Below are 24,573 nucleotides of genomic sequence, written 5' to 3'. Positions count from 1 at the left end.
TCTCTCTGATAAAGAGGTTGCAGGTGGTTATCAGACAAAGAACCCGCTAAGTGTGGCATAAAAATATGTGCAACCTGCAATGCCAACTCCAGCTGTGCACAGCGAGACCCCCGGAGACACACCTGATCAAAATCAGGGTGTGAGTTCTTCTGGAAATGACTGGAGCGCTCCAGGGGTGCTGGAGGCCGGCTCTCTTGGTGTGTAGCATGTGTGATTCACAGGAACCCCATCCTGCTGACTGCGGCACAGATTTTATTTCCCTGCAACATCGAACAAGAACAAGCACTCAGACCTCAGCACTATTACCCATTATAATATCTCAAGACGAAACAAGTCCTTGATAATGTTGTCCCGCTAATCATTGCTTCTCGTTCCAACCCCAGAGTTAATCACCATCTGTCTGCACTGGCAGAGAGCTCCCTCCTCCCTCCTTTCTCCTCAATCCTCTCTCTCTTCCTCTCCCTTCTCCCTCTCCCTGTCTCTGCAAGCCTCACTTCATCCCGGAAGCAGGTAGAGAGAGAGAGAGAGAGAGAGAGAGAGAGAGAGAGAGAGAGAGAGAGAGAGAGAGAGAGAGAGAGAGTGGCAATTGTGTCTACTGAATAATCACAACATTATTTTTAGAGTCAGAGCAGAGAAATCCCTTCGATTAGCGCCACTAAGTATTACATCTCTCTCTCCTCCTCTCTCTGCTCCTTTCTCCTCTCACACACTCTCTCTCCTCCCTCTGTCCTCCTGTCTCTCCTCTCACACTCTCTCTTCTCCTCTCTCCTCCTCACTCTCTCCCCTCCTCTCTCTCTCCTCTCACACTCTCCCCTCCTCTCACTCTCTCCCCTCCTCTCTCTCCTCCTCTCACTCTCTCCCCTCCTCTCTCTCCTCCTCTCACTCCCTCCCCTCCTCTCTCTCCTCCTCACTCTCTCCCTTCCTCTCTCTCTCCTCTCACACTCTCCCCTCCTCTCTCTCCTCCTTTCACTCCCTCCCCTCCTCTCTCTCCTCCTCTCACACTCTCCCCTCCCCTTTCTCTCTCTGGCAGGCAGAAGCTGACCCTGTTCAAGGAGATGCTGGCTGGGTGTGGCGCAGGGACCTGTCAAGTGATCGTCACCACACCCATGGAGATGCTCAAGATACAGTTGCAGGACGCAGGGAGGATAGGTGAGGAGGGGAGGGGGCTAGGGATTGGGGGAGCAGGAAGCAAGGGACAGGGGGCAGGAGGCAGGGAGCAGGGAGCAGGGAGCAGTAGTAACCCTGCTGTCTGTGAGTCCAGTGTGGAATGAGCTCCCTGCAGGGTTACAGGAGGGAGCTGCATTGCTAGGTGTTTGTGCTCCAGTGTATTCTTAGTAGCCTGTTTGTTTTGTGAGAGGTGAATAGCGCTGACAGGTGCTGACAGGTGCAGTGTGACTCGGGTCAAGGCAGCCTGGGAAATAAGAAAAGGGCCCAGTTGCCCTCTGCTGGCCATGGCTGGTACAGTACTGTGCTTCGGTCTGTAGTATTTTTCCATTGTCTTGTTGGACTGCAGTAAAGCAAATAGGGCCGATATGAGGCATCGTGAGCATCCCAACCCCACTGCACTGGAAGAACCAGACCCCAGCCCCACTGCACTGGAAGAACCAGACCCCAGCCCCACTGCACTGGAAGAACCAGAGCCCAGCCCCACTGCACTGGAAGAACCAGAGCCCAGCCCCACTGCACTGGAAGAGCCAGAGCCCAACCCCACTGCACTGGAGTTATTTTTATTTTATATATAGAAGTTTGTATGTGATTGATTTTTGGACTGAGTTTAATAGCATAAAAAGGTCAGATGGTCTTGTTTTTGAGTGACTTTAAACTCTAGTGCCCAGTACTGAAGGGGTTAAACATGTATATATAGACAGAGAGACAGAGAGACAGACACAGACAGTCAGACAGTGTGTGAGTGTGTGTGTTTGCCCCCCCCCTCATACCCCCCCTTGTCTCTTCCAGAGGCTCAGAGGAAGTTGATGCCACAGGCTGTAAGCTCTGCTCCTGCCAGCACTGTTGCCACGGAGATAAAGAGGCCCCAGACTGCCATGCAGATCAGCAGGGAGCTGCTGAGGAGCAAGGGCATCGCAGGGCTCTACAAGGGCCTGGGGGCCACGCTGGCCAGGTACAGACATAGTGCTCTCACACTGCACAATCTGCACTGTGCACTGCATAATACACACTGCACATCTCCCACTGCACACCACACACTGCACATCTCACACTGCACACCACACACTGCACAATACACACTGCACACCTCACACTGCACACTCACACTGCACACTGCACACTGCACAATACACACTGCACACCTCACACTGCACAATACACACTGCACATCTCACACTGCACAATACACACTGCACACCTCACACTGCACACCGCACACTGCACAATACACACTGCACATCTCCCACTGCACACCTCACACTGCACACCGCACACTGCACAATACACACTGCACATCTCACACTGCACACCACACACTGCACATCTCACACTGCACACCACACACTGCACAATACACACTGCACACTGCACAATACACACTGCACATCCCACACTGCACACCGCACACTGCACAATACACACTGCACATCTCCCACTGCACACCTCACACTGCACACCGCACACTGCACAATACACACTGCACAATACACACTGCACACCTCACACTGCACACCGCACACTGCACAATACACACTGCACACTGCACCTACACACTGCACATCTCACACTGCACACCACACACTGCACATCTCACACTGCACACCGCACACTGCACAATACACACTGCACAATACACACTGCACACACACTGCACAATACACACTGCACACCACACACTGCACATCTCACACTGCACACCGCACACTGCACAATACACACTGCACACTGCACAATACACACTGCACACCTCGCACTGCACATCTCACACTGCGCATCTTGCACTGCACACTGCACACCGCACACTGCGCAATACACACTGCACATCCCGCACTGCACACCGCACACTGCACAATACACACTGCACACTACACACTGCACACTCACACTGCACACACACACACCTCACACTGCACAATATACACTGCACACTGCACAATACACACTGCACATCTCATACTGCACAATACTCACTGCGCAGCTCACCCCCCTCTCCCCTCTCTGTGTGTTCCAGGGACGTCCCCTTCTCCATTATCTACTTCCCCCTGTTTGCTAACCTGAACAAGCTGGGGCAGAAGCACCCCGACACCAAGGCTCCCTTCTACGTGTCCTTCCTGGCGGGCTGCGTGGCTGGGAGCACCGCGGCCGTGGCTGTGAACCCCTGCGACGGTGAGGAGGGGAGGGGGTCTGTGAACGTTATTCACATGGGCAGGTACAGGGGGTGGCAAGGTATCTGAGGTTCTGAATCATGTGGGGGGGGGGGGGAGTATAATCTGAGGTTCTGAATTGTCTATGTGTGTCTCTGTGTTCAATGTGAGGTTCTGAATCGTCTGAGTGTGTCTTTTTGTTTGATCTGAGGTTCTGACTCATGTGTGTGTGTCTCTGTGTTTGGTCTGCGGTTCTGAATCATGTGTGTGTGTCGCTGTGTTTGATCTGCGGTTCTGAATCATCTGTGTGTGTCTCTTTGTTTGATCTGAGGTTCTGACTCATGTGTGTGTGTCTCTGTGTTTGGTCTGCGGTTCTGAATCATGTGTGTGTGTCTCTGTGTTTGATCTGCGGTTCTGAATCATGTGTGTGTGTCTCTGTGTTTGATCTGAGGTTCTGAATCATGTGTGTGTGTCTCTGTGTTTGATCTGAGGTTCTGAATCATGTGTGTGTGTCTCTTTGTTTGATCTGAGGTTCTGAATCATGTGTGTGTGTCTCTTTGTTTGATCTGAGGTTCTGAATCATGTGTGTGTGTCTCTGTGTTTGATCTGAGGTTCTGAATCATGTGTGTGTGTCTCTGTGTTTGATCTGCGGTTCTGAATCATGTGTGTGTGTCTCTTTGTTTGATCTGAGGTTCTGAATCATGTGTGTGTGTCTCTGTGTTTGATCTGCGGTTCTGAATCATGTGTGTGTGTCTCTGTGTTTGATCTGAGGTTCTGAATCATGTGTGTGTGTCTCTGTGTTTGATCTGCGGTTCTGAATCATGTGTGTGTGTCTCTTTGTTTGATCTGAGGTTCTGAATCATGTGTGTGTGTCTCTGTGTTTGATCTGCGGTTCTGAATCATGTGTGTGTGTCTCTGTGTTTGATCTGAGGTTCTGAATCATGTGTGTGTGTCTCTGTGTTTGATCTGAGGTTCTGAATCATGTGTGTGTGTCTCTGTGTTTGATCTGAGGTTCTGAATCATGTGTGTGTGTCTCTGTGTTTGGTCTGTGGTTCTGAATCGTCTGTGTGTGTCTCTGTGTTTGATCTGCGGTTCTGAATCGTCTGTGTGTGTGTCTCTGTGTTTGATCTGAGGTTCTGAATCATGTGTGTGTGTCTCTGTGTTTGATCTGAGGTTCTGAATCATGTGTGTGTGTCTCTGTGTTTGATCTGAGGTTCTGAATCATGTGTGTGTGTCTCTGTGTTTGATCTGCGGTTCTGAATCATGTGTGTGTGTCTCTGTGTTTGGTCTGCGGTTCTGAATCGTCTGTGTGTGTGTCTCTGTGTTTGGTCTGCGGTTCTGAATCGTCTGTGTGTGTGTCTCTGTGTTTGGTCTGCGGTTCTGAATCGTCTGTGTGTGTGTCTCTGTGTTACAGTGATCAAGACGAGGCTGCAGTCTCTACAGAGAGGAGCTCATGAGGACACTTACTCCGGAGTAGTGGACTGTGTCAGGTAACCTTAACAACAAGCTGCAGCTCTGCTGTTACCATGCAAACAGGAACTGGGGTTCGAGTGCAGTCACTGCTGCAGCGTTCTTGTGAGGGAACCAAGCCCCTGAAAGACCCCTCTTACTGTGTGCAGCCCCCGGGTCAGTTATAGCACTGCACACAGGAGTCGCACTTGTGCGTGTGTGTGTGTGTGTGCGTGTGCGTGTGTGGGTGTGTCCACAGTCACACCACTGGTGTGTTGTGCGTACGTGTGCAGTCACACAGTTGTGTGTGTGTGTTTGCTGTGTTTGCTGTGCGTGTGGTGGTGTCCGTGTGGGTGTTGTTGTGCGTGTTGGTATGCGTGTGCACACGTGTTCCGTGCAAAATCAGTGTGTGGTGTGTGTGTGTGCGTGTGCATGCATGTGTGTGCGTGTGTGTGTGTTTTTGCACTGAACACTTTCACTTTATCTTGTTCACACATGTTTTTGTATTAATCAGTTTGTGTGAACTCTGGAGTTCTAGAAGCTGTAGACTGTAACCTGTCTGCCTCTCTCTCTCTCTCTCTCTCTCTCTCTCTCTCTCTCTCTCTCTCTCTCTCTCTCTCACTCTCAGGAAGATCCTTCGCAAGGAGGGTCCCACTGCTTTCCTCTGAGGGTCCTTCTAGGAGCGGTTCCTCACAGGGGGCGTACATGCCGGCTTCTGGTCTCATGACCGCTCTTTGGCATCGCCAGTCTGCGTCATCTACTTCCTGGTGGATGCGAGTCATCCTAGACTTCCTGCCCCAGGGACACGACTAACTGCCCTCCCGCCTCCTCTAACCCCCACTCACCCCTCACCCCTCCTCGTGAGTACCCCTCACCCCCACCTCACCCCCTCACCCCTCCTCTAATCCTCACCCCCCCCCCACCCCCTCCTCTACCCCTCTCCCCTCACCCCCCCTCCTCTACCCCTCACCCCCACCTCAACCTCACGCCCAGGCCTGCAGGGAGAGGGCAGCAGGAAAACGAAGTCAACACTCCCCTTTCAGGTGTTACCCATTACCTTTGAGTTCATTTGAAAGCTGGCGGTCGACTAATAGCACATCATACGATTCCGAAGCGATTCCAAAGTGGTTCTGAAGCGATTCCGAAGCGATTCCGAAGTGGTTCTGAAGCGATTCCGAAGCGATTCCAAAGTGATTCCGAAGCGATTCCGAAGTGATTCCAAAGTGGTTCTGAAGCGATTCCGAAGCGATTCCGAAGTGGTTCTGAAGCGATTCTGAAGCGATTCCGAAGCAATTCTGAAGCGTGTGGTTTCAGAGGGACAGAAGCACGGCAGGAACAAAGTTTTAGAATATTGATAATTCGGATCATTTAAAAAATTCCTAGCAGTTTAAAATTACAAACAGGACAGTGTTACCATGCAGTGTGCTCAGAAGCAGAGCAACTCCTTCACAAAGACTCCTCTTATTCATCTTCTGTCTTTAAAGTGACGACTAGTTGACCTATTCGTCTATTTTTAAATTTTTAACCTTGACTGTTTGAATTCAAGTCGTTCTGCCCCTGAGATCCCCCCCCCGTGTCTCGCTTCACATTCAAATGAAGAATCGCAGGCGGCGCCAAGGACTCCAGACACAGCGGAACGTGACTCAGGGACCCTCGCAATGAATATTTTGTAGCCAGGGGTCTAAAAACAAAAAGAAAGCTTCTTCTGTGTTGGCTTTGAATTTGTTGAGTGACTGACAGATAGGTTAGCTGGGCGCTGAGAGGGGTTTCCAATATTTAAATGTATCAACTGTTCATCATAGACATAAAAATATAAACAATTGTTTCAAGCAAGCTGGCCTTTCCAGTCCTGGCCTTTGTTGCAAACCCTGGTCTAGATTGTTTAATTGAAGCGATTAAACCTCCATCCAAACCCTGCTGGGTCACAGAGGGCAGGCGGGTTTATCCCCGGGTCGGAGTGACAGGATGGTTTATCCCCGGGTCGTAGTGACAGGCTGGTTTATCCCCGGGTCGGAGTGACAGGCTGGTTTATCCCCCGGGTCGGAGTGACAGGCTGGTTTATCCCCCGGGTCGGAGTGACAGGCTGGTTTATCCCCCGGGTCGGAGTGACAGGCTGGTTTATCCCCCGGGTCGGAGTGACAGGCTGGTTTATCCCCCGGGTCGGAGTGACAGGCTGGTTTATCCCCCGGGTCGGAGTGACAGGCTGGTTTATCCCCCGGGTCGGAGTGACAGGCTGGTTTATCCCCCGGGTCGGAGTGACAGGCTGGTTTATCCCCGGGTCGGAGTGACAGGCTGGTTTATCCCCCGGGTCGGAGTGACAGGCTGGTTTATCCCCCGGGTCGGAGTGACAGGCTGGTTTATCCCCCGGGGTCGGAGTGACAGGCTGGTTTATCCCCCGGGTCGGAGTGACAGGCTGGTTTATCCCCCCCTGGTTTATCCCCGGGTCGGAGTGACAGGCTGGTTTATCCCCCGGGTCGGAGTGACAGGCTGGTTTATCCCCCGGGTCGGAGTGACAGGCTGGTTTATCCCCCGGGTCGGAGTGACAGGCTGGTTTATCCCCCGGGTCGGAGTGACAGGCTGGTTTATCCCCCGGGTCGGAGTGACAGGCTGGTTTATCCCCCGGGTCGGAGTGACAGGCTGGTTTATCCCCCGGGTCGGAGTGACAGGCTGGTTTATCCCCGGGTCGGAGTGACAGGCTGGTTTATCCCCCGGGTCGGAGTGACAGGCTGGTTTATCCCCCGGGTCGGAGTGACAGGCTGGTTTATCCCCCGGGTCGGAGTGACAGGCTGGTTTATCCCCCGGGTCGGAGTGACAGGCTGGTTTATCCCCCGGGTCGGAGTGACAGGCTGGTTTATCCCCCGGGTCGGAGTGACAGGCTGGTTTATCCCCCGGGTCGGAGTGACAGGCTGGTTTATCCCCGGGTCGGAGTGACAGGCTGGTTTATCCCCCGGGTCGGAGTGACAGGCTGGTTTATCCCCGGGTCGGAGTGACAGGCTGGTTTATCCCCCGGGTCGGAGTGACAGGCTGGTTTATCCCCCGGGTCGGAGTGACAGGCTGGTTTATCCCCCGGGTCGGAGTGACAGGCTGGTTTATCCCCCGGGTCGGAGTGACAGGCTGGTTTATCCCCCGGGTCGGAGTGACAGGCTGGTTTATCCCCCGGGTCGGAGTGACAGGCTGGTTTATCCCCCGGGTCGGAGTGACAGGCTGGTTTATCCCCCGGGTCGGAGTGACAGGCTGGTTTATCCCCCGGGTCGGAGTGACAGGCTGGTTTATCCCCCGGGTCGGAGTGACAGGCTGGTTTATCCCCCGGGTCGGAGTGACAGGCTGGTTTTTATCCCCCGGGTCGGAGTGACAGGCTGGTTTATCCCCGGGTCGGAGTGACAGGCTGGTTTATGTTGTGCTCATGTTTATGTTGTGCTCATGTTTTTGATGGGTATACAGTTTCTCACAGCTCTAATCTGATTGTTTCTTTCTGAATTGATTGTTTTAATTGAGGCTGATTGTGATGTTCTCAGTGGTAGTGCATGATTGATTTTGTTAAACACAGTAGCACAAAAGGTCCTGTCCTGTTTCAGAAACCTGGGGGGGTGAGGGGGGTCAGGAGCTGGGTGCCGCCTACGAAGCACCACTGGACTGGTCAAGCCAGAAGCTGTGGGAGGGGCCTATGCAAACAAAAAAACCAAAAAAATGGTTCGATTGTCTCTGACCTTCGCATGACCTTCCCTCCATACCCTCCACGCAATTCCAGAACTTTCAAAAGCATTCCATTGTTTATGTGTAGTAAATTATTTTAAATTATATCTAAATATCAATGTGTGTGTATATATATATATATATAATTAGTAGTGTTGTCTGTTTGTTTTCTGTTGTTGATTTTAATGTACACTGTTTTATATGCTCTGCCTGTACAGGGATGTCTCAATGGTCTCTTGATTGGACGAGCAGGGTTATGGTTGGGTTCAGAGTCACTGTGCATCACAGTGCATTGCTGCCCTCACTAGACCCCACTGTGCCGCAGGTCTGCCTGTGTAATCGTCAAGTGACTTTTGAACCTGTGCTGCAGTCATTCTGTCACCACAAGCACTTCAAAAACAAAGGTTTTTGGCCAAAGGCAGTTTGCAAATTACGTACAAGTTGTAGTGATTTGTCAAGGTGTTCAGTGCACTGAAGCCAGTCTGCTTGACTCAGAATCTTCCAGCTTTACTTTGACAATGCGTACTGAGTTTGTGAAGGTCTTGTGCAGTTTACTAGAGTGACTGCACCACGGAAACCTGCAGGGGGCAGTGCAGTACACATACTGGACCATTGTGTCGGGGTGATTCTGTCTGAAGAGCGAGTCGCTCCAGGTGACGGACTTCTCGCTTTCAGCGGTGTCCACTTCCTTCTTCGTGTTGTGTGTGTGTGTGTGTGTGTGTGTGTGTGTGTGTGTGTGTGTGTGTGTGTGTGTGTGTGTGTGTGTGTGTGTGTGTGTGGATTCCCCGGGTATTTTACATGAATTAGCACAACTATTGCACAGGCTTCTTTCATTGCCACAAAGACTGTGCTGTGTATATATGCATGTAGTTTGTATGCCTGTGTGATGGTACAATGTGTGCTGAGCACTGACACGCACACGCGTGTGCACAGAGAAAGCACACGCAAGCACATACAGTCAAGCATCCAGGCCTAGGTTGGGATGTGTAATGAGATGTTTATAGCTCTAATAATGCTAGTGATTATAAAGTAATTAACAGAAGCTGCTGCAACACCGTGTGTGGTACTGTTGGCATTCATAAATCCAAAAACTGTTTACTGATGTGCAGATTTAGGCGTGTGCACGCTGAGAGCGAGAGAGAGTGTGTGTGTCGACGTGTATTGCTGTAGCATGTGAAACGCACATATTGAATATTGTGGGGTTTTTTTGTTAAGAACTTTAGCGCTGCTCTCCAGTTTTGGGACTTATGCTGCTCACTGGAACCCAGGAATGTGACCGAGGGAAGGGAAGCAAAGTTGAGCGCAAACCTCTTTCTCGTTTTTTTTTTCTGCAAAGCTGTTGGTTTGAGAAGGAGCATTGTGTGCACACTGAAGATTGGATTTGCTAACCCCCGATCAGCCAGTCTGCTGCTTAAGATTTCATGCGTTAGGGTCTCTTAAAAAAGTTCACGATGGTAGCTTTGCAGTTTATTTTCCCATGCTAATACTGTGCATTCACCATAAACACGGCTTGTGTCGTCACCACTTGGAAACGTTTCCCTTAGTAAAAGCAGAGACCACATGGCAAAGCACAGGCAAGCATTCCAACATAAGAACGTTTACTAACGAGAGAATGCCCATCAGAACTCGTCCGGTTCCGAGCAGCTGATTGGTCTCAGAACTTTGTCAAGTCGGGTCATAAACGGTCCCAATGATTCAGCATTGACAGCGTGGCTTGGTAACCCAGTTCATCCCCTCACCCTGCTCTGTGTCTCCTTCCCTCTGTCCTAGAGAGGTATGGTAAACCAAATAGAAAATAACATGGCAAACCAGGATGAACTGTGTTGAATGGGGAAAGCATGGAAGGAATACTGCAAAGTTACCCTGCAAATTTCCTGTGGTGAACCTTTATCAGGGGCAGCGAATTGCCTTGGGAAACGGCTGCTGAGTGTTTCGACCCCTTGAGGCTGTGTTGTGTAACTACACTGTGTCTCCAGCTCGTCCCGGTCCCTGTAATGCTGTCATCGTACCTCTTATTGATTATTGAGTATTGATCGGTAGTATGTCATGTTGTGTTGCCCATGACCTGATTCTGTGTTCACGAGGCGGGCGGTTCTCCTGTCTGTTCATACCAGTGTGGCGCCCCCTAGCTGCTCTTGTATCATGTGCATTATTGCTGTGTAGTCCGGGGTTATCTCTCTGACTTTACAATAAACGTGTGAATTATGAACACCAGCAAAGCTGTTGCTTGTTTTATTTGCAGTGAAATGCAGACGGTTGATGATCGAGTATCTTTTTCAGACACAGTGCAGCAAGTCCTTGAACCCCAATTATCAGACCCCCCCCCCCCACCCCCCACTGTTACCCCAACAGCCCCTTGCTAGCATGTTGTGTTGTTCTGTGCTCCTGTGCACTAGCCAACCCTCAGACTCTGGTATGTACATTACAATACTGTAAAGCACAGTCCGGGAACAGGTGGAAGGGGTCGTGTCCTGTCTTATTTAGGAGGTTTCTTGATTTGGAAAGTCATATAAACCCTTAAGGTGACCATAGGACTCCATGTTCACCGCGACAGGGTTTTCAACTCACCCCAGTGCATCCTGGGTTTGACCTGTCTCCGGTACCATTCACTTTCTCTTTCCTGTAAGAGCGGCAGGACTACACTTACCAGAATGCATTGGGGTGGGAGTTAAAGAGCCAGACCTGTCCCAAACACAGTCACATGGTCCCCCTAACGGGTCCTGATTAGTCTGCTCAGAGCAGTTTTACTGCACTGGAATGTGGTGAGATGTGTAAAATAACAGTACCGCACTGTCACTCTGGGTGGCGCCAAAACACAGACAACCAGACAGAAACAAGGACAGTCAAGAGATAGTGGGAGCTTCATATGCTGCAGCCTGGACTCAGCAAAGAACCCAACAGAGAGGAGCCGGGCTAACAAGCGAATAGTGAACCACAAACAAGCATTGCACTCCTCGAGATCAACTCAAAGAGGATTCGTTACCAACACAGGAACAAGAGGTGCGGTGTGGGAAATGCATTTTACCACTGCAGCCAGAGTTCAATCTGTCAGTGTGATTAATAATCCATTGGTGTGATTAATAATGCATCTCCCTCCTGCAGATGTCATTGTGTAACATAACCAGCACCAGCATCCCAGACTGTTATGCCCCCCCCCCCCCCACAACAAGAAGAGAATGGTACACCCTGACAGCCTTTTCTCCAGCCTCGTACACACGCCCCCCAGAAACACATGGTACATCCCTAGAACATGTCTCCTTCAACCAACCTGCGTCTGCAGCAAGACTTCTACCTTTTCACAGCTGACTCACTTTCCCCCCCCCTTCATTGGTACATCCCAGCCCTCCTCCTCCCCCCTCCTCGCCTCTGCCACACACTGCCTCTTTCTCCTTGTCGTGATACTGATCCAGCAGCCTCCCTCCTTCGTCGTTCCCTCTGCTCCGGAGAGCGGGCAGCCGAGAGAACCACAGGACCACGCACAGGGAGAGAGCGAGAGAGAACACAGACCCCAGGTAATAGATTGCCCTTTCTCTAATTAGCTCTACTCCCTCGTTGCTCTTCTGCGGTTTCTGTTTGCTGCGCAGGGATGTGCAGGGCTGTGCAGGGCTGCACACCAGACTGCAGGCGGGTTCCTCCAAGTGCGTCGATTTTATTTTGGTTTGGCTCCCTCTTTGCACTGCCAGGACGCTGAGTGCTGCAGTGGGCCCAATCCTGGAGCCTGGTTCTGGCGTAGACCTGCAGAGTGGATGCTGAAGCCCCCTCCTCTCCCTTTCCCTCCCCTCCCCTCCCTCGTCCATCTACCACAGGGCTGTTTAGTGCTTTTTAATCCGCTGCACAGTTTGTTTTGTATGAGTGGAGAGGGTAGCGATTGTAGTTGGTCTTCCAACATGATCACCAAAATTTTAACCACTGTAGGTACACACTATACAGGGGCCGACAATTATTAACATACGACGGTAATATTAGACTGCGTGGCAGTAACATCTTGAGTCTTTGGATGAGTTATGTCGGGAGGCTGCCGAGTGTTTAACGAACACTGCGAGGAGGTGTGACGAGAGGGTGAGAGGGTGACGGCTGAGAGCAGCTAATTCAATACAGTCTAGTGTAGAGAACTCAGTGCTGTACTGGGGATCTGAGAGCAGCTAATTCAATACAGTCTAGTGTAGAGAACTCAGTGCTGTACTGGGGATCTGAGAGCAGCTAATTCAATACAGTCTAGTGTAGAGAACTCAGTGCTGTACTGGGGATCTGAGAGCAGCTAATTCAATACAGTCTAGTGTAGAGAACTCAGTGCTGTACTGGGGATCTGAGAGCAGCTAATTCAATACAGTCTAGTGTAGAGAACTCAGTGCTGTACTGGGGATCTGAGAGCAGCTAATTCAATACAGTCTAGTGTAGAGAACTCAGTGCTGTACTGGGGATCTGAGAGCAGCTAATTCAATACAGTCTAGTGTAGAGAACTCAGTGCTGTACTGGGGATCTGAGAGCAGCTAATTCAATACAGTCTAGTGTAGAGAACTCAGTGCTGTACTGGGGATCTGAGAGCAGCTAATTCAATACAGTCTAGTGTAGAGAACTCAGTGCTGTACTGGGGATCTGAGAGCAGCTAATTCAATACAGTCTAGTGTAGAGAACTCAGTGCTGTACTGGGGATCTGAGAGCAGCTAATTCAATACAGTCTAGTGTAGAGAACTCAGTGCTGTACTGGGGATCTGAGAGCAGCTAATTCAATACAGTCTAGTGTAGAGAACTCAGTGCTGTACTGGGGATCTGAGAGCAGCTAATTCAATACAGTCTAGTGTAGAGAACTCAGTGCTGTACTGGGGATCTGAGAGCAGCTAATTCAATACAGTCTAGTGTAGAGAACTCAGTGCTGTACTGGGGATCTGAGAGCCAGCTAATTCAATACAGTCTAGTATAGAGAACTCAGTGCTGTACTGGGGATCTGAGAGCAGCTAATTCAATACAGTCTAGTGTAGAGAACTCAGTGCTGTACTGGGGATCTGAGAGCAGCTAATTCAATACAGTCTAGTGTAGAGAACTCAGCGCTGTACTGGGGATCTGAGAGCAGCTAATTCAATACAGTCTAGTGTAGAGAACTCAGTGCTGTACTGGGGATCTGAGAGCAGCTAATTCAATACAGTCTAGTGTAGAGAACTCAGTGCTGTACTGGGGATCTGAGAGCAGCTAATTCAATACAGTCTAGTGTAGAGAACTCAGTGCTGTACTGGGGATCTGAGAGCAGCTAATTCAATACAGTCTAGTGTAGAGAACTCAGTGCTGTACTGGGGATCTGAGAGCAGCTAATTCAATACAGTCTAGTGTAGAGAACTCAGTGCTGTACTGGGGATCTGAGAGCAGCTAATTCAATACAGTCTAGTGTAGAGAACTCAGTGCTGTACTGGGGATCTGAGAGCAGCTAATTCAATACAGTCTAGTGTAGAGAACTCAGTGCTGTACTGGGGATCTGAGAGCAGCTAATTCAATACAGTCTAGTGTAGAGAACTCAGTGCTGTACTGGGGATCTGAGAGCAGCTAATTCAATACAGTCTAGTGTAGAGAACTCAGTGCTGTACTGGGGATCTGAGAGCAGCTAATTCAATACAGTCTAGTGTAGAGAACTCAGTGCTGTACTGGGGATCTGAGAGCAGCTAATTCAATACAGTCTAGTGTAGAGAACTCAGTGCTGTACTGGGGATCTGAGAGCAGCTAATTCAATACAGTCTAGTGTAGAGAACTCAGTGCTGTACTGGGGATCTGAGAGCAGCTAATTCAATACAGTCTAGTGTAGAGAACTCAGTGCTGTACTGGGGATCTGAGAGCAGCTAATTCAATACAGTCTAGTGTAGAGAACTCAGTGCTGTACTGGGGATCTGAGAGCAGCTAATTCAATACAGTCTAGTGTAGAGAACTCAGTGCTGTACTGGGGATCTGAGAGCCAGCTAATTCAATACAGTCTAGTGTAGAGAACTCAGTGCTGTACTGGGGATCTGAGAGCAGCTAATTCAATACAGTCTAGTGTAGAGAACTCAGTGCTGTACTGGGGATCTGAGAGCAGCTAATTCAATACAGTCTAGTATAGAGAACTCAGTGCTGTACTGGGGATCTGAGAGCAGCTAATTCAATACAGTCTAGTGTAGAGAACTCAGTGCTGTACTGGGGATCTGAGAGCAGCTAATTCAATACAGTCTAGTGTAGAGAACTCAGTGCTGTACTGGGGATCTGAGAGCAGCTAATTCAATACAGTCTAGTGTAGAGAACTCAGTGCTGTACTGGGGATCTGAGAGCAGCTAATTCAATACAGTCTAGTGTAGAGAACTCAGTGCTGTACTGGGGATCTGAGAGCAGCTAATTCAATACAGTCTAGTGTAGAGAACTCAGTGCTGTACTGGGGATCTGAGAGCAGCTAATTCAATACAGTCTAGTATAGAGAACTCAGTGCTGTACTGGGGATCTGAGAGCAGCTAATTCAATACAGTCTAGTGTAGAGAACTCAGTGCTGTACTGGGGATCTGAGAGCAGCTAATTCAATACAGTCTAGTGTAGAGAACTCAGTGCTGTACTGGGGATCTGAGAGCCAGCTAATTCAATACAGTCTAGTGTAGAGAACTCAGTGCTGTACTGGGGATCTGAGAGCAGCTAATTCAATACAGTCTAGTGTAGAGAACTCAGTGCTGTACTGGGGATCTGAGAGCAGCTAATTCAATACAGTCTAGTGTAGAGAACTCAGTGCTGTACTGGGGATCTGAGAGCAGCTAATTCAATACAGTCTAGTGTAGAGAACTCAGTGCTGTACTGGGGATCTGAGAGCAGCTAATTCAATACAGTCTAGTGTAGAGAACTCAGTGCTGTACTGGGGATCTGAGAGCAGCTAATTCAATACAGTCTAGTGTAGAGAACTCAGTGCTGTACTGGGGATCTGAGAGCAGCTAATTCAATACAGTCTAGTGTAGAGAACTCAGTGCTGTACTGGGGATCTGAGAGCAGCTAATTCAATACAGTCTAGTGTAGAGAACTCAGTGCTGTACTGGGGATCTGAGAGCAGCTAATTCAATACAGTCTAGTGTAGAGAACTCAGTGCTGTACTGGGGATCTGAGAGCAGCTAATTCAATACAGTCTAGTGTAGAGAACTCAGTGCTGTACTGGGGATCTGAGAGCAGCTAATTCAATACAGTCTAGTGTAGAGAACTCAGTGCTGTACTGGGGATCTGAGAGCAGCTAATTCAATACAGTCTAGTGTAGAGAACTCAGTGCTGTACTGGGGATCTGAGAGCAGCTAATTCAATACAGTCTAGTGTAGAGAACTCAGTGCTGTACTGGGGATCTGAGAGCAGCTAATTCAATACAGTCTAGTGTAGAGAACTCAGTGCTGTACTGGGGATCTGAGAGCAGCTAATTCAATACAGTCTAGTGTAGAGAACTCAGTGCTGTACTGGGGATCTGAGAGCAGCTAATTCAATACAGTCTAGTGTAGAGAACTCAGTGCTGTACTGGGGATCTGAGAGCAGCTAATTCAATACAGTCTAGTGTAGAGAACTCAGTGCTGTACTGGGGATCTGAGAGCAGCTAATTCAATACAGTCTAGTGTAGAGAACTCAGCGCTGTACTGGGGATCTGAGAGCAGCTAATTCAATACAGTCTAGTGTAGAGAACTCAGTGCTGTACTGGGGATCTGAGAGCAGCTAATTCAATACAGTCTAGTGTAGGGAACTCAGCAGCAGCACATGACTATCTGTTTGCTTGTCTAGCTTTTCACTTGATCAGTGCTACTGGGTGGATCCCTTATCAAAGTTTACCACAGTGTTTTCCCACATGCTATGCATTCCCCATTAACATGTTTACCAAACGTGCCTTACCGTACCTCTCTGGGCTTTACAATGCTTACCTGTGCTTTACCAGGCTTTCCTGTGCGTTATTACACTTTGCGATGCTTCTACTGAGGTGAAATGTTTTGTAAGGGGTGAAGCTTCTGTTCAACGCCTGCCTGTTCTTCTTGTTTTATCTGAAGGAGTATCTGTAACAGCGAGAGCAGCAGCAGCAGTGCGGACAGGAAGATCAGAACAGAGCCATGGATTCCAGAGCGAAGCCCAGCAACGCCAAGACAGACCCCAAACCCGCCACCAAGGGGCCTGAGAAAACAGCAAAGAAGGAGGAAGCCAGGCCAGCGGAACCAGCCCCCCTCCCTGGGAAACTGCCCTCCCAGCCCCCCGCAGAGCCCAAGCCTGCCCCTGCTCCCACCACCGCGGCTCCGGAGAGCTCGGACATGCCCGAGGCACCGTTATCGGAACCCGACCGCGACGGGGAGCAGAGCGCCGGAGGGGAGGGGGAGCCAGCAGAGGGCAGCGCCTGCGATACCTTCGAGACCCTCAAACCCTTCCTCCTGGGTGGGGCCGTCATCGCTGCTGCCGCCGCTGTGATTATAGGAGCCGTGCTGCTGGCGCGCAAGAAATGAAGAGGGGCAGACGGCAGTGGATACTCTGTAAATGTATAGAATACCATGACGACACTCTCTGTGCTTCACAATGCTTCCCTATGCTTTAGTACACTGTGTTATGCTTTTACTATGGGGAACCTTTATATTAGCGAGATACAGTCCTCTCTGCACACCGTATGCAGGTCATGCTGGTGTCTGTCTGTCCGTCTGCCTGTGTGTGTGTGTGTGTGTGCTCCTTGATTTACTCTCTGTTCCTTACTGTACCCTACGTGAGTTGTCACTGAGGCGTGTGAATAAAAATAGATGTATTCCCAGAGCCGAGTCTTTCAGTCTTGTCTTGTCTTCTTCTGAAAGCTCACTGACGCGCCTTGTTCATTAAGAACTTCAAGCCATGATACACTGACAGACAGGCTCTTCTCTGTGCATGTGTTAAAGGCGTTACACAAACAGCTATTATTAAAACTGGACATGGAAAGACTCGGGTCCTACACATTACAGTGCAGCACAGTAAACATGTGAAATGCACAGTAAACACGTGAAATGCACAACGCACAGTAAACATGTGAAATGCACAGTAAACACGTGAAATGCACAACGCACAGTAAACATGTGAAATGCACAGTAAACACGTGAAATGCACAACGCACAGTAAACATGTGAAATGCACAGTAAACATGTGAAATGCACAGTAAACATGTGAAATGCACAACGCACAGTAAACATGTGAAATGCACAGTAAACACGTGAAATGCACAACGCACAGTAAACATGTGAAATGCACAGTAAACATGTGAAATGCACAGTAAACATGTGAAATGCACAGTAAACACGTGAAATGCACAGTAAACATGTGAAATGCACAGTAAGCATGTGAAATGCACAGTAAGCACAGTTAACATGCACAGTAAAACGTGAAATGCACAACGCACAGTAAACATGTGAAATGTACAGTAAGCATGTGAAATGCACAACGCACAGTAAACATGTGAAATGCACAGTAAACACGTGAAATGCACAGTAAACACGTGAAATGCACAACGCACAGTAAACATGTGAAATTCTCAGTAAACATGTGAAATGCACAGTAAACATGAAATGCACAATGCACAGTAAGCATGTGAAATGCACAGTAAGCATGTGAAATGCACAGTAAACATGTGAAATGCTCAGTAAACATGTGAAATGCACAGTAAACATGTGAAATGCTCAGTAAACATGTGAAATGCACAGTAAGCATGTGAAATGCTCAGTAAACATGTGAAATGCTCAGTAAACATGTGAAATGCACAGTAAGCATGTTAAATGCTCAGTAAGCATGTTAAATGCTCAGTAAGCATGTGAAATGCACAGTAAACATGTGAAATGCTCAGTAAACATGTGAAATGCACAGTAAGCATGTGAAATGCTCAGTAAACATGTGAAATGCTCAGTAAGCATGTGAAATGCTCAGTAAGCATGTTAAATGCTCAGTAAACACGTTAAATGCACAAGCGCACAGTAAGCATGTGAAATGCTCAGTAAGCATGTGAAATGCTCAGTAAGCATGTGAAATGCTCAGTAAACATGTGAAATGCTCAGTAAGCATGTGAAATGCTCAGTAAGCATGTTAAATGCTCAGTAAGCATGTTAAATGCTCAGTAAGCATGTTAAATGCTCAGTAAGCATGTTAAATGCTCAGTAAGCATGTTAAATGCTCAGTAAGCATGTTAAATGCTCAGTAAGCATGTGAAATGCACAGTAAACATGTGAAATGCTCAGTAAGCATGTGAAATGCTCAGTAAGCATGTGAAATGCTCAGTAAGCATGTTAAATGCACAGTAAGCATGTTAAATGCTCAGTAAGCATGTGAAATGCTCAGTAAGCATGTTAAATGCACAGTAAGCATGTTAAATGCTCAGTAAACATGTGAAATGCTCAGTAAGCATGTGAAATGCTCAGTAAACATGTGAAATGCACAGTAAGCATGTGAAATGCTCAGTAAGCATGTTAAATGCTCAGTAAGCATGTGAAATGCACAGTAAGCATGTGAAATGCTCAGTAAACATGTGAAATGCACAGTAAACATGTGAAATGCTCAGTAAACATGTGAAATGCACAGTAAGCATGTGAAATGCTCAGTAAGCATGTGAAATGCACAGTAAGCATGTGAAATGCTCAGTAAACATGTGAAATGCACAGTAAACATGTGAAATGCACAGTAAGCACAGGAGAAATTAAATGCTCAGTAAGCATGTGAAATGCTCAGTAAACATGTGAAATGCACAGTAAACACGTGAAATGCACAACGCACAGTAAACATGTGAAATGCACAGTAAACACGTGAAATGCACAGTAAACACGTGAAATGCTCAACAACGCACAGTAAACATGTGAAATTCTCAGTAAACATGTGAAATGCACAGTAAGCATGTGAAATGCACAGTAAACACGTGAAATGCTCAGTAAACATGTGAAATGCTCAGTAAGCATGTGAAATGCACAGTAAACATGTGAAATGCTCAGCGGGGTTGTGTCATATGGGCCTCCATTTCGGCTCAAACTGCCCTCTTAAAGCGGTAGTAAGTCAACCAATATATCTTGTTCTTGCCCCCCCTTTTTCTACATTCCCATTTCTGGACCTAACCCAATCTCGGTGGGCCTAGCAGTCTGAGGTACCATCCGCAGTTTACTTCACTGTCGCAGGATGACGTACGGGACTCCTAAAAAAACCAAAAAAAAGACTCGACAACACACTAACGCGTGGGGGGTGTCTTCAGGACGCGTCGCCACCGTGGTGCCCCGGGCAGATGAAACAACAACCGAACCAATATAAAAAAACACTGTGTTAGCCTCGGCGCAAAACACGGTAAGGTCCGCGTGAATAACAAGGGGGCGCCGACAGCCAGTGTGAAACAAGGCGAGGCTGCGACTGCTGACAACTACGTGCGCAAAGAGACGCGAAGGGCAGTTTCGCATTCACTCATGCTAGGCACGTCTCTGCCCAATTTATGGGCCTGGTGCGGTATCCGTGCGTGCGCGTGCGGCGTACTGGCCCGAAGCCGGGGGCATGCGCGCGCCGGTGCCGGCGCGCAAGGGCATGCCAAAACACAATTAGCCCCAAGTGACCGCGGGCTAAGTGCTACGGCTTGGAAAAAATCTCCAGTGCTCGCGAGCCACTGTGCGTGTAGCACGAGGGGGTCGGAGCGCGGGGCCGGAAACAGTCCTACGGCCACGCCGGACGGCAACCCCTGGGCGCGAGCACAAGAAGCTGAGCACGATGGCTAGGCGCAACTCGGTCAGTGTGTGTGTGTGTGTGTTGTTTAATCTAAGTTAACACACTCACACATAGATTATATATAATATATATATATAGTATATATATTAGATATTATATATATAATCTCCATGAGTAGGTGTTTATGATGTGTGGGCGCGGTGACGCGTGCGGCTGGTGGGAGCAATTGATTTTATGGGCTCAATCACACGATGCATGTGTGCAGCGCGTCCAGCTGCGGGCAGCATGCGCGAGTGCTGTGCCTGGTCATTGTCGGCGGCGTGAATTGCGTAAGTGAGCTACAGTACTTTTTCGGCACGATTGTGTGTGTGCGCACAACAACTATATTTAGTAGCTGGTATGTGCACTGCGTGGTCAGGCGATACGTGGCGCTCATTAGTGCTGTCTATTATTTTTGGATGCTGTGTACATGAGCGAGAAACTGATGCGCGAGCACTGGGTGGTGTTGTTTGAGATGTCGTTGTGTGTTTATTGATGGCACACAAAACAGTGTTGTAAATGTGGTGATCTCGCGCCTACTGGTTAAATCAAACTACCTGCAAGCGCCGCACCGGTTATTTTAAATCTGTAGCGTTTTAAACAGCTGTGATAATGTACCCTCCGTGATGAATTGTCATAGACCCCGCTTCTTCACCATGCACTAGATAGATATAGATAGTGTAAGGTGAAGACGAGTCATTGATAAACTGAATTCGTATTTTAATAACTGCAGTGGTTATGTGTTTGTCAGACCGATTGCGTTGTATCTGTACCATTACATCGACATCTGTTTAATCCAACAGCTTCTGGCATTGAAAGATGCTCGCCTCTGTAAGAGCTGGGCACAATGTCATTTCTGGTAGCAGTGGAGAATTATATACACTGTGTAACCAACAATACGAATTCTGCAAGGGCAGTAACAGGCTCCAGTGTCCTCCGGTATGCAGAGTCTGTTCCCCTCGCTGCTTGGTTTCACAGACCCTGATTAGCGCTGATGTTACTTCAGGTAAAGGAATCTCAAGACCGGTGCTAGCGGGGGTCTGTGTTTCCAGCCGCTGGCCTGTGTGTTGAACCCGTGTCCTTGCTGCGCTCACTCGCTGGTCTCCCGCAGGATGCGTTACGTAGCTGCTTACCTCCTGGCCGTCCTGGGCGGCAAAGACTCCCCCAAATCCGGAGACCTGCAGAAGATCCTGGAGAGCGTGGGCATCGAGGCGGATGATGTGCGCATGGACAAGGTGGGCAGGGGATTCTAGTTAATTCACTCTGTGCCCCTAGGCAGGGCCAGCACAGGTACATCAACAGTGCAGCACGAGTACAAAGAGAGACATGAATAGACCAGATTCAAGACGAGACACCAATAATAAAATGGGATTGGGGTGTGGAAGGTGGGTTCTGAGCGGACGGGAGCGTGGGTTTGGGGTGTGGAAGGTGGGTTCTGAGCGGACGGGAGCGTGGGTTTGGGGTGTGGAAGGTGGGTTCTGAGCGGACGGGAGCGTGGGTTTGGGGTGTGGAAGGTGGGTTCTGGATTCTGAGCTGACAGGAGCGTGGGTTTGGGGTGTGGAAGGTGGGTTCTGAGCGGACGGGAGCGTGGGTGTGGGGTGTGGAAGGTGGGTTCTGAGCTGACAGGAGCGTGTGTTTGGGGTGTGGAAGGTGGGTTCTGAGCTGACAGGAGCGTGTGTTTGGGGTGTGGAAGGTGGGCTCTGAGCGGACGGGAGCGTGGGTGTGGGGTGTGGAAGGTGGGTTCTGAGCTGACAGGAGTGTGTGTGTGGAAGGTGGGTTCTGGGTTCTGAGCTGACAGGAGTGTGTGTTTGGGGTGTGGAAGGTGGGTTCTGAGCTGACGGGAGTGTGTGTTTGGGGTGTGGAAGGTGGGTTCTGAGCTGACAGGAGTGTGTGTTTGGGGTGTGGAAGGTGGGTTCTGAGCGGACGGGAGTGTGTGTGTGGAAGGTGGGTTCTGAGCTGACAGGAGTGTGTGTTTGGGGTGTGGAAGGTGGGTTCTGAGCGGACGGGAGTGTGTGTGTGGAAGGTGGGTTCTGAGCTGACAGGAGTGTGTGTTTGGGGTGTGGAAGGTGGGTTCTGAGCGGACGGGAGTGTGTGTGTGGGAGGTGTTCTGAGGACAGGTGGGTTCTGAGCTGACAGGAGTGTGTGTTTGGGGTGTGGAAGGTGGGTTCTGAGCTGACAGGAGTGTGTGTTTGGGGTGTGGAAGGTGGGTTCTGAGCTGACAGGAGTGTGTGTTTGGGGTGTGGAAGGTGGGTTCTGAGCTGACAGGAGTGTGTGTTTGGGGTGTGGAAGGTGGGTTCTGAGCTGACAGGAGTGTGTGTTTGGGGTGTGGAAGGTGGGTTCTGGGTTCTGAGCTGACAGGAGTGTGTGTTTGGGGTGTGGAAGGTGGGTTCTGAGCGGACGGGAGTGTGTGTGTGGAAGGTGGGTTCTGAGCTGACAGGAGTGTGTGTTTGGGGTGTGGAAGGTGGGTTCTGAGCGGATGGGAGTGTGTGTTTTGGGGTGTGGAAGGTGGGTTCTGAGCTGACAGGAGCTTATGTTTTGGGTTTCAGGTGATCAACGAGCTGTCTGGAAAGAAGGTGGAAGATGTCATTGCCCAGGGTGAGTCTGAGGAACCAAGTTCTGCATCTTGTGGGAGACACAGCGCTAAATTCAGAAGCACTGAAAGAAACTTCATAAATAGACATCTGTTTGGACTAGAAGCCTTTCTCAGTGACTTCAATGAGAATTCAGTGAAACGTTTCCACCAACTGGCATGTACAGGGTTTGCATGTTTATATAGAGGATTGGCATAGCCGTCATTCCCAGCCCTGTGTTTGCAGATTTCAGGGTAGCTGTAACATTTTATAAGCAACTTGAACTCTGCAGCTTTTTAAGAGCTGAGAACAGTTAAAGCCCTAATTTTAAGCAAAGTTTCATTTCAATGAAGGGTCTAGCTGAGTAACAGAGCTCATTTGGAATGAAACCAGCAGCCACGGGGGGGATCCCCCGGACCAGGGCTGGGAATCCCCCGGACCAGGGCTGGGAATCCCCCGGACCAGGGCTGGGAATCCCTGGTCTGTGGGAGCAGGGCTGCGTGTACATCCAGGGTCTGACTGGCTTTGTTTTGTTTTTGCAGGCTACAGCAAGCTGGCCAGTGTTCCAGCAGGTGGCGCCGCTGTTGCAGTGGCGAGTTCAGGAGCTGCAGCTGCTGGGAGTGGTGGTGCAGCCCCTGCTAAAGGTGAGTCCTCTCTTCCCTTCCTGTCTCCCATCACCAGATACTGGCAGATCATTAAGTGACTGGATCTCGAATGATGAGGGTTTGTGATTGCCTGCGCTTTCCAGCCCTAATTTTTATTTTTGCTCATTTTAACGTCCAATTCATTGTCTCATAAATAGTCACAAAATAACCAATTCAAACAGTTTCAGCGTCATGTACTGAGCGTTGAAGCTGCAGTAGCAGCTGTGATCAGCAGGTGGCAGTGTCTGAGCCTCCCATTGCAGTTGGAATTGATGTCTTCTGTTTTCTGTCTGTGTTTCCCAGTTGAGGAGAAAAAGGAAGAGAAGAAGGAGGAATCTGAGGAGTCTGATGACGACATGGGATTCGGTCTCTTTGATTAAACAGCTGTGTGTCGGTGTCCAATAAAAACAGTTTTCCAGAGACGGCCTCCTTGTTTGTCAGATTCTTTTCTGCAATGACTCCTGTCTTGCTCCCCTCTGGTTTTACAGCCTTGGTCCTGGGATCAGTTCTAGTCCTTGGTTTTTAAACGGCCAGCTCTAAACATTGCTCACATAATTTTAATCTCTTCTAACCACTAGAACCCACTGCCTACCTCCCTCCTAGTCTCTCACCTCTAGCCTCTCTAGTCACACCATCCCCTCCCTCACTCCCAGTCGCTCGGCTCTGGGAAGGGGGGGTGTTGGTCATGGTCTGTGTTTAGTGGAGGCTAACACTGGGCTGCTGTAAGTCTCTCAACCTGAGTTTCTGTGTCAATAACAGGATACTGCATGGGAGCGATGGGTATCCATGCTGCCTAGCACTGTAACGAGATGGACACTACTGTACGATTGAGCGTGTTGGGGGGTGGGGGGAGAGTGTTTGTGTTTGGACACAGCCTGCTAGAACCACCCTTGCATACCACTGCTCTGGTCTTTAATCTGTTACTGTGCTGTGGTACACAATGCAAACACAAGGGGGTGGAAATGAGTTTCTAATATCGCCCTGTTGTGATTTTATTTTCTGTTTCATTGACCTGAGTGAAAGTTGGGGAATCAGCAGGAACCCTGACTGTGGAGTGCCCGTGTTGGGCAGGACTCCTGGGTGAGTCTAAGAACCGGAGAGGGAACTGACGGGGCGAAAACACCCTGCAATCTCATCGTATATAATATACACACTGGCTAGGGAATGGGAGTGGTATATACACACTGGCTAGGGAATGTGAGCGGTGTATAATATACA

The 24,573-nt window shown here is 49.4% G+C and overlaps 3 protein-coding genes across 5 annotated transcripts in view; all 3 read left to right on the top strand.

Moving 5' to 3' along the window:
• Positions 1-5,428, top strand: part of LOC121294307 (mitochondrial glutamate carrier 1-like) — a 23,359-nt gene extending 17,931 nt beyond the window's left edge. For all 3 annotated transcript variants that reach the window (XM_041217894.1, XM_041217895.1, XM_041217896.1), the window contains exons 6-10: positions 1,031-1,149; positions 1,957-2,119; positions 3,179-3,333; positions 4,726-4,801; positions 5,389-5,428. In XM_041217894.1, the coding sequence (XP_041073828.1) occupies positions 1,031-1,149; positions 1,957-2,119; positions 3,179-3,333; positions 4,726-4,801; positions 5,389-5,428 (553 nt within the window). The remainder of the gene's footprint in view (positions 1-1,030; positions 1,150-1,956; positions 2,120-3,178; positions 3,334-4,725; positions 4,802-5,388) is intronic.
• Positions 5,429-11,695: 6,267 nt separating this feature from the next.
• Positions 11,696-17,204, top strand: LOC121294860 (cell cycle exit and neuronal differentiation protein 1-like). Its single transcript, XM_041219004.1, has 2 exons — positions 11,696-11,965; positions 16,463-17,204. The coding sequence occupies exon 2, from the start codon at positions 16,523-16,525 to the stop codon at positions 16,904-16,906; it is 384 nt and encodes a 127-aa protein (XP_041074938.1). The 5' UTR covers positions 11,696-11,965; positions 16,463-16,522; the 3' UTR covers positions 16,907-17,204.
• A 3,944-nt stretch (positions 17,205-21,148) lies between these two features.
• On the top strand, positions 21,149-23,775 carry LOC121294324 (60S acidic ribosomal protein P2-like). Its single transcript, XM_041217926.1, has 4 exons — positions 21,149-21,376; positions 22,688-22,736; positions 23,254-23,355; positions 23,659-23,775. The coding sequence occupies exons 1-4, from the start codon at positions 21,254-21,256 to the stop codon at positions 23,733-23,735; spliced, it is 351 nt and encodes a 116-aa protein (XP_041073860.1). The 5' UTR covers positions 21,149-21,253; the 3' UTR covers positions 23,736-23,775.
• Positions 23,776-24,573: the final 798 nt, after the last annotated feature.

This window comes from Polyodon spathula, chromosome 19, assembly GCF_017654505.1.
Source record: "Polyodon spathula isolate WHYD16114869_AA chromosome 19, ASM1765450v1, whole genome shotgun sequence".
In the NCBI taxonomy this organism is placed as follows: domain Eukaryota; kingdom Metazoa; phylum Chordata; class Actinopteri; order Acipenseriformes; family Polyodontidae; genus Polyodon; species Polyodon spathula.
This window is presented reverse-complemented; position numbering and strand designations above follow the sequence as displayed.

Excerpts from the sequence above, each read along its gene's own strand:
- LOC121294860 (XM_041219004.1), top strand. The coding sequence starts at position 16,523 with ATGGATTCCAGAGCGAAGCCCAGCAACGCCAAGACAGACCCCAAACCC.
- LOC121294324 (XM_041217926.1), top strand. The coding sequence starts at position 21,254 with ATGCGTTACGTAGCTGCTTACCTCCTGGCCGTCCTGGGCGGCAAAGAC. Across the intron at positions 21,377-22,687 it reads ATGATGTGCGCATGGACAAG|GTGATCAACGAGCTGTCTGG; the intron begins GTGGGCAGGGGA and ends TTTGGGTTTCAG. Across the intron at positions 22,737-23,253 it reads GGAAGATGTCATTGCCCAGG|GCTACAGCAAGCTGGCCAGT; the intron begins GTGAGTCTGAGG and ends TTGTTTTTGCAG.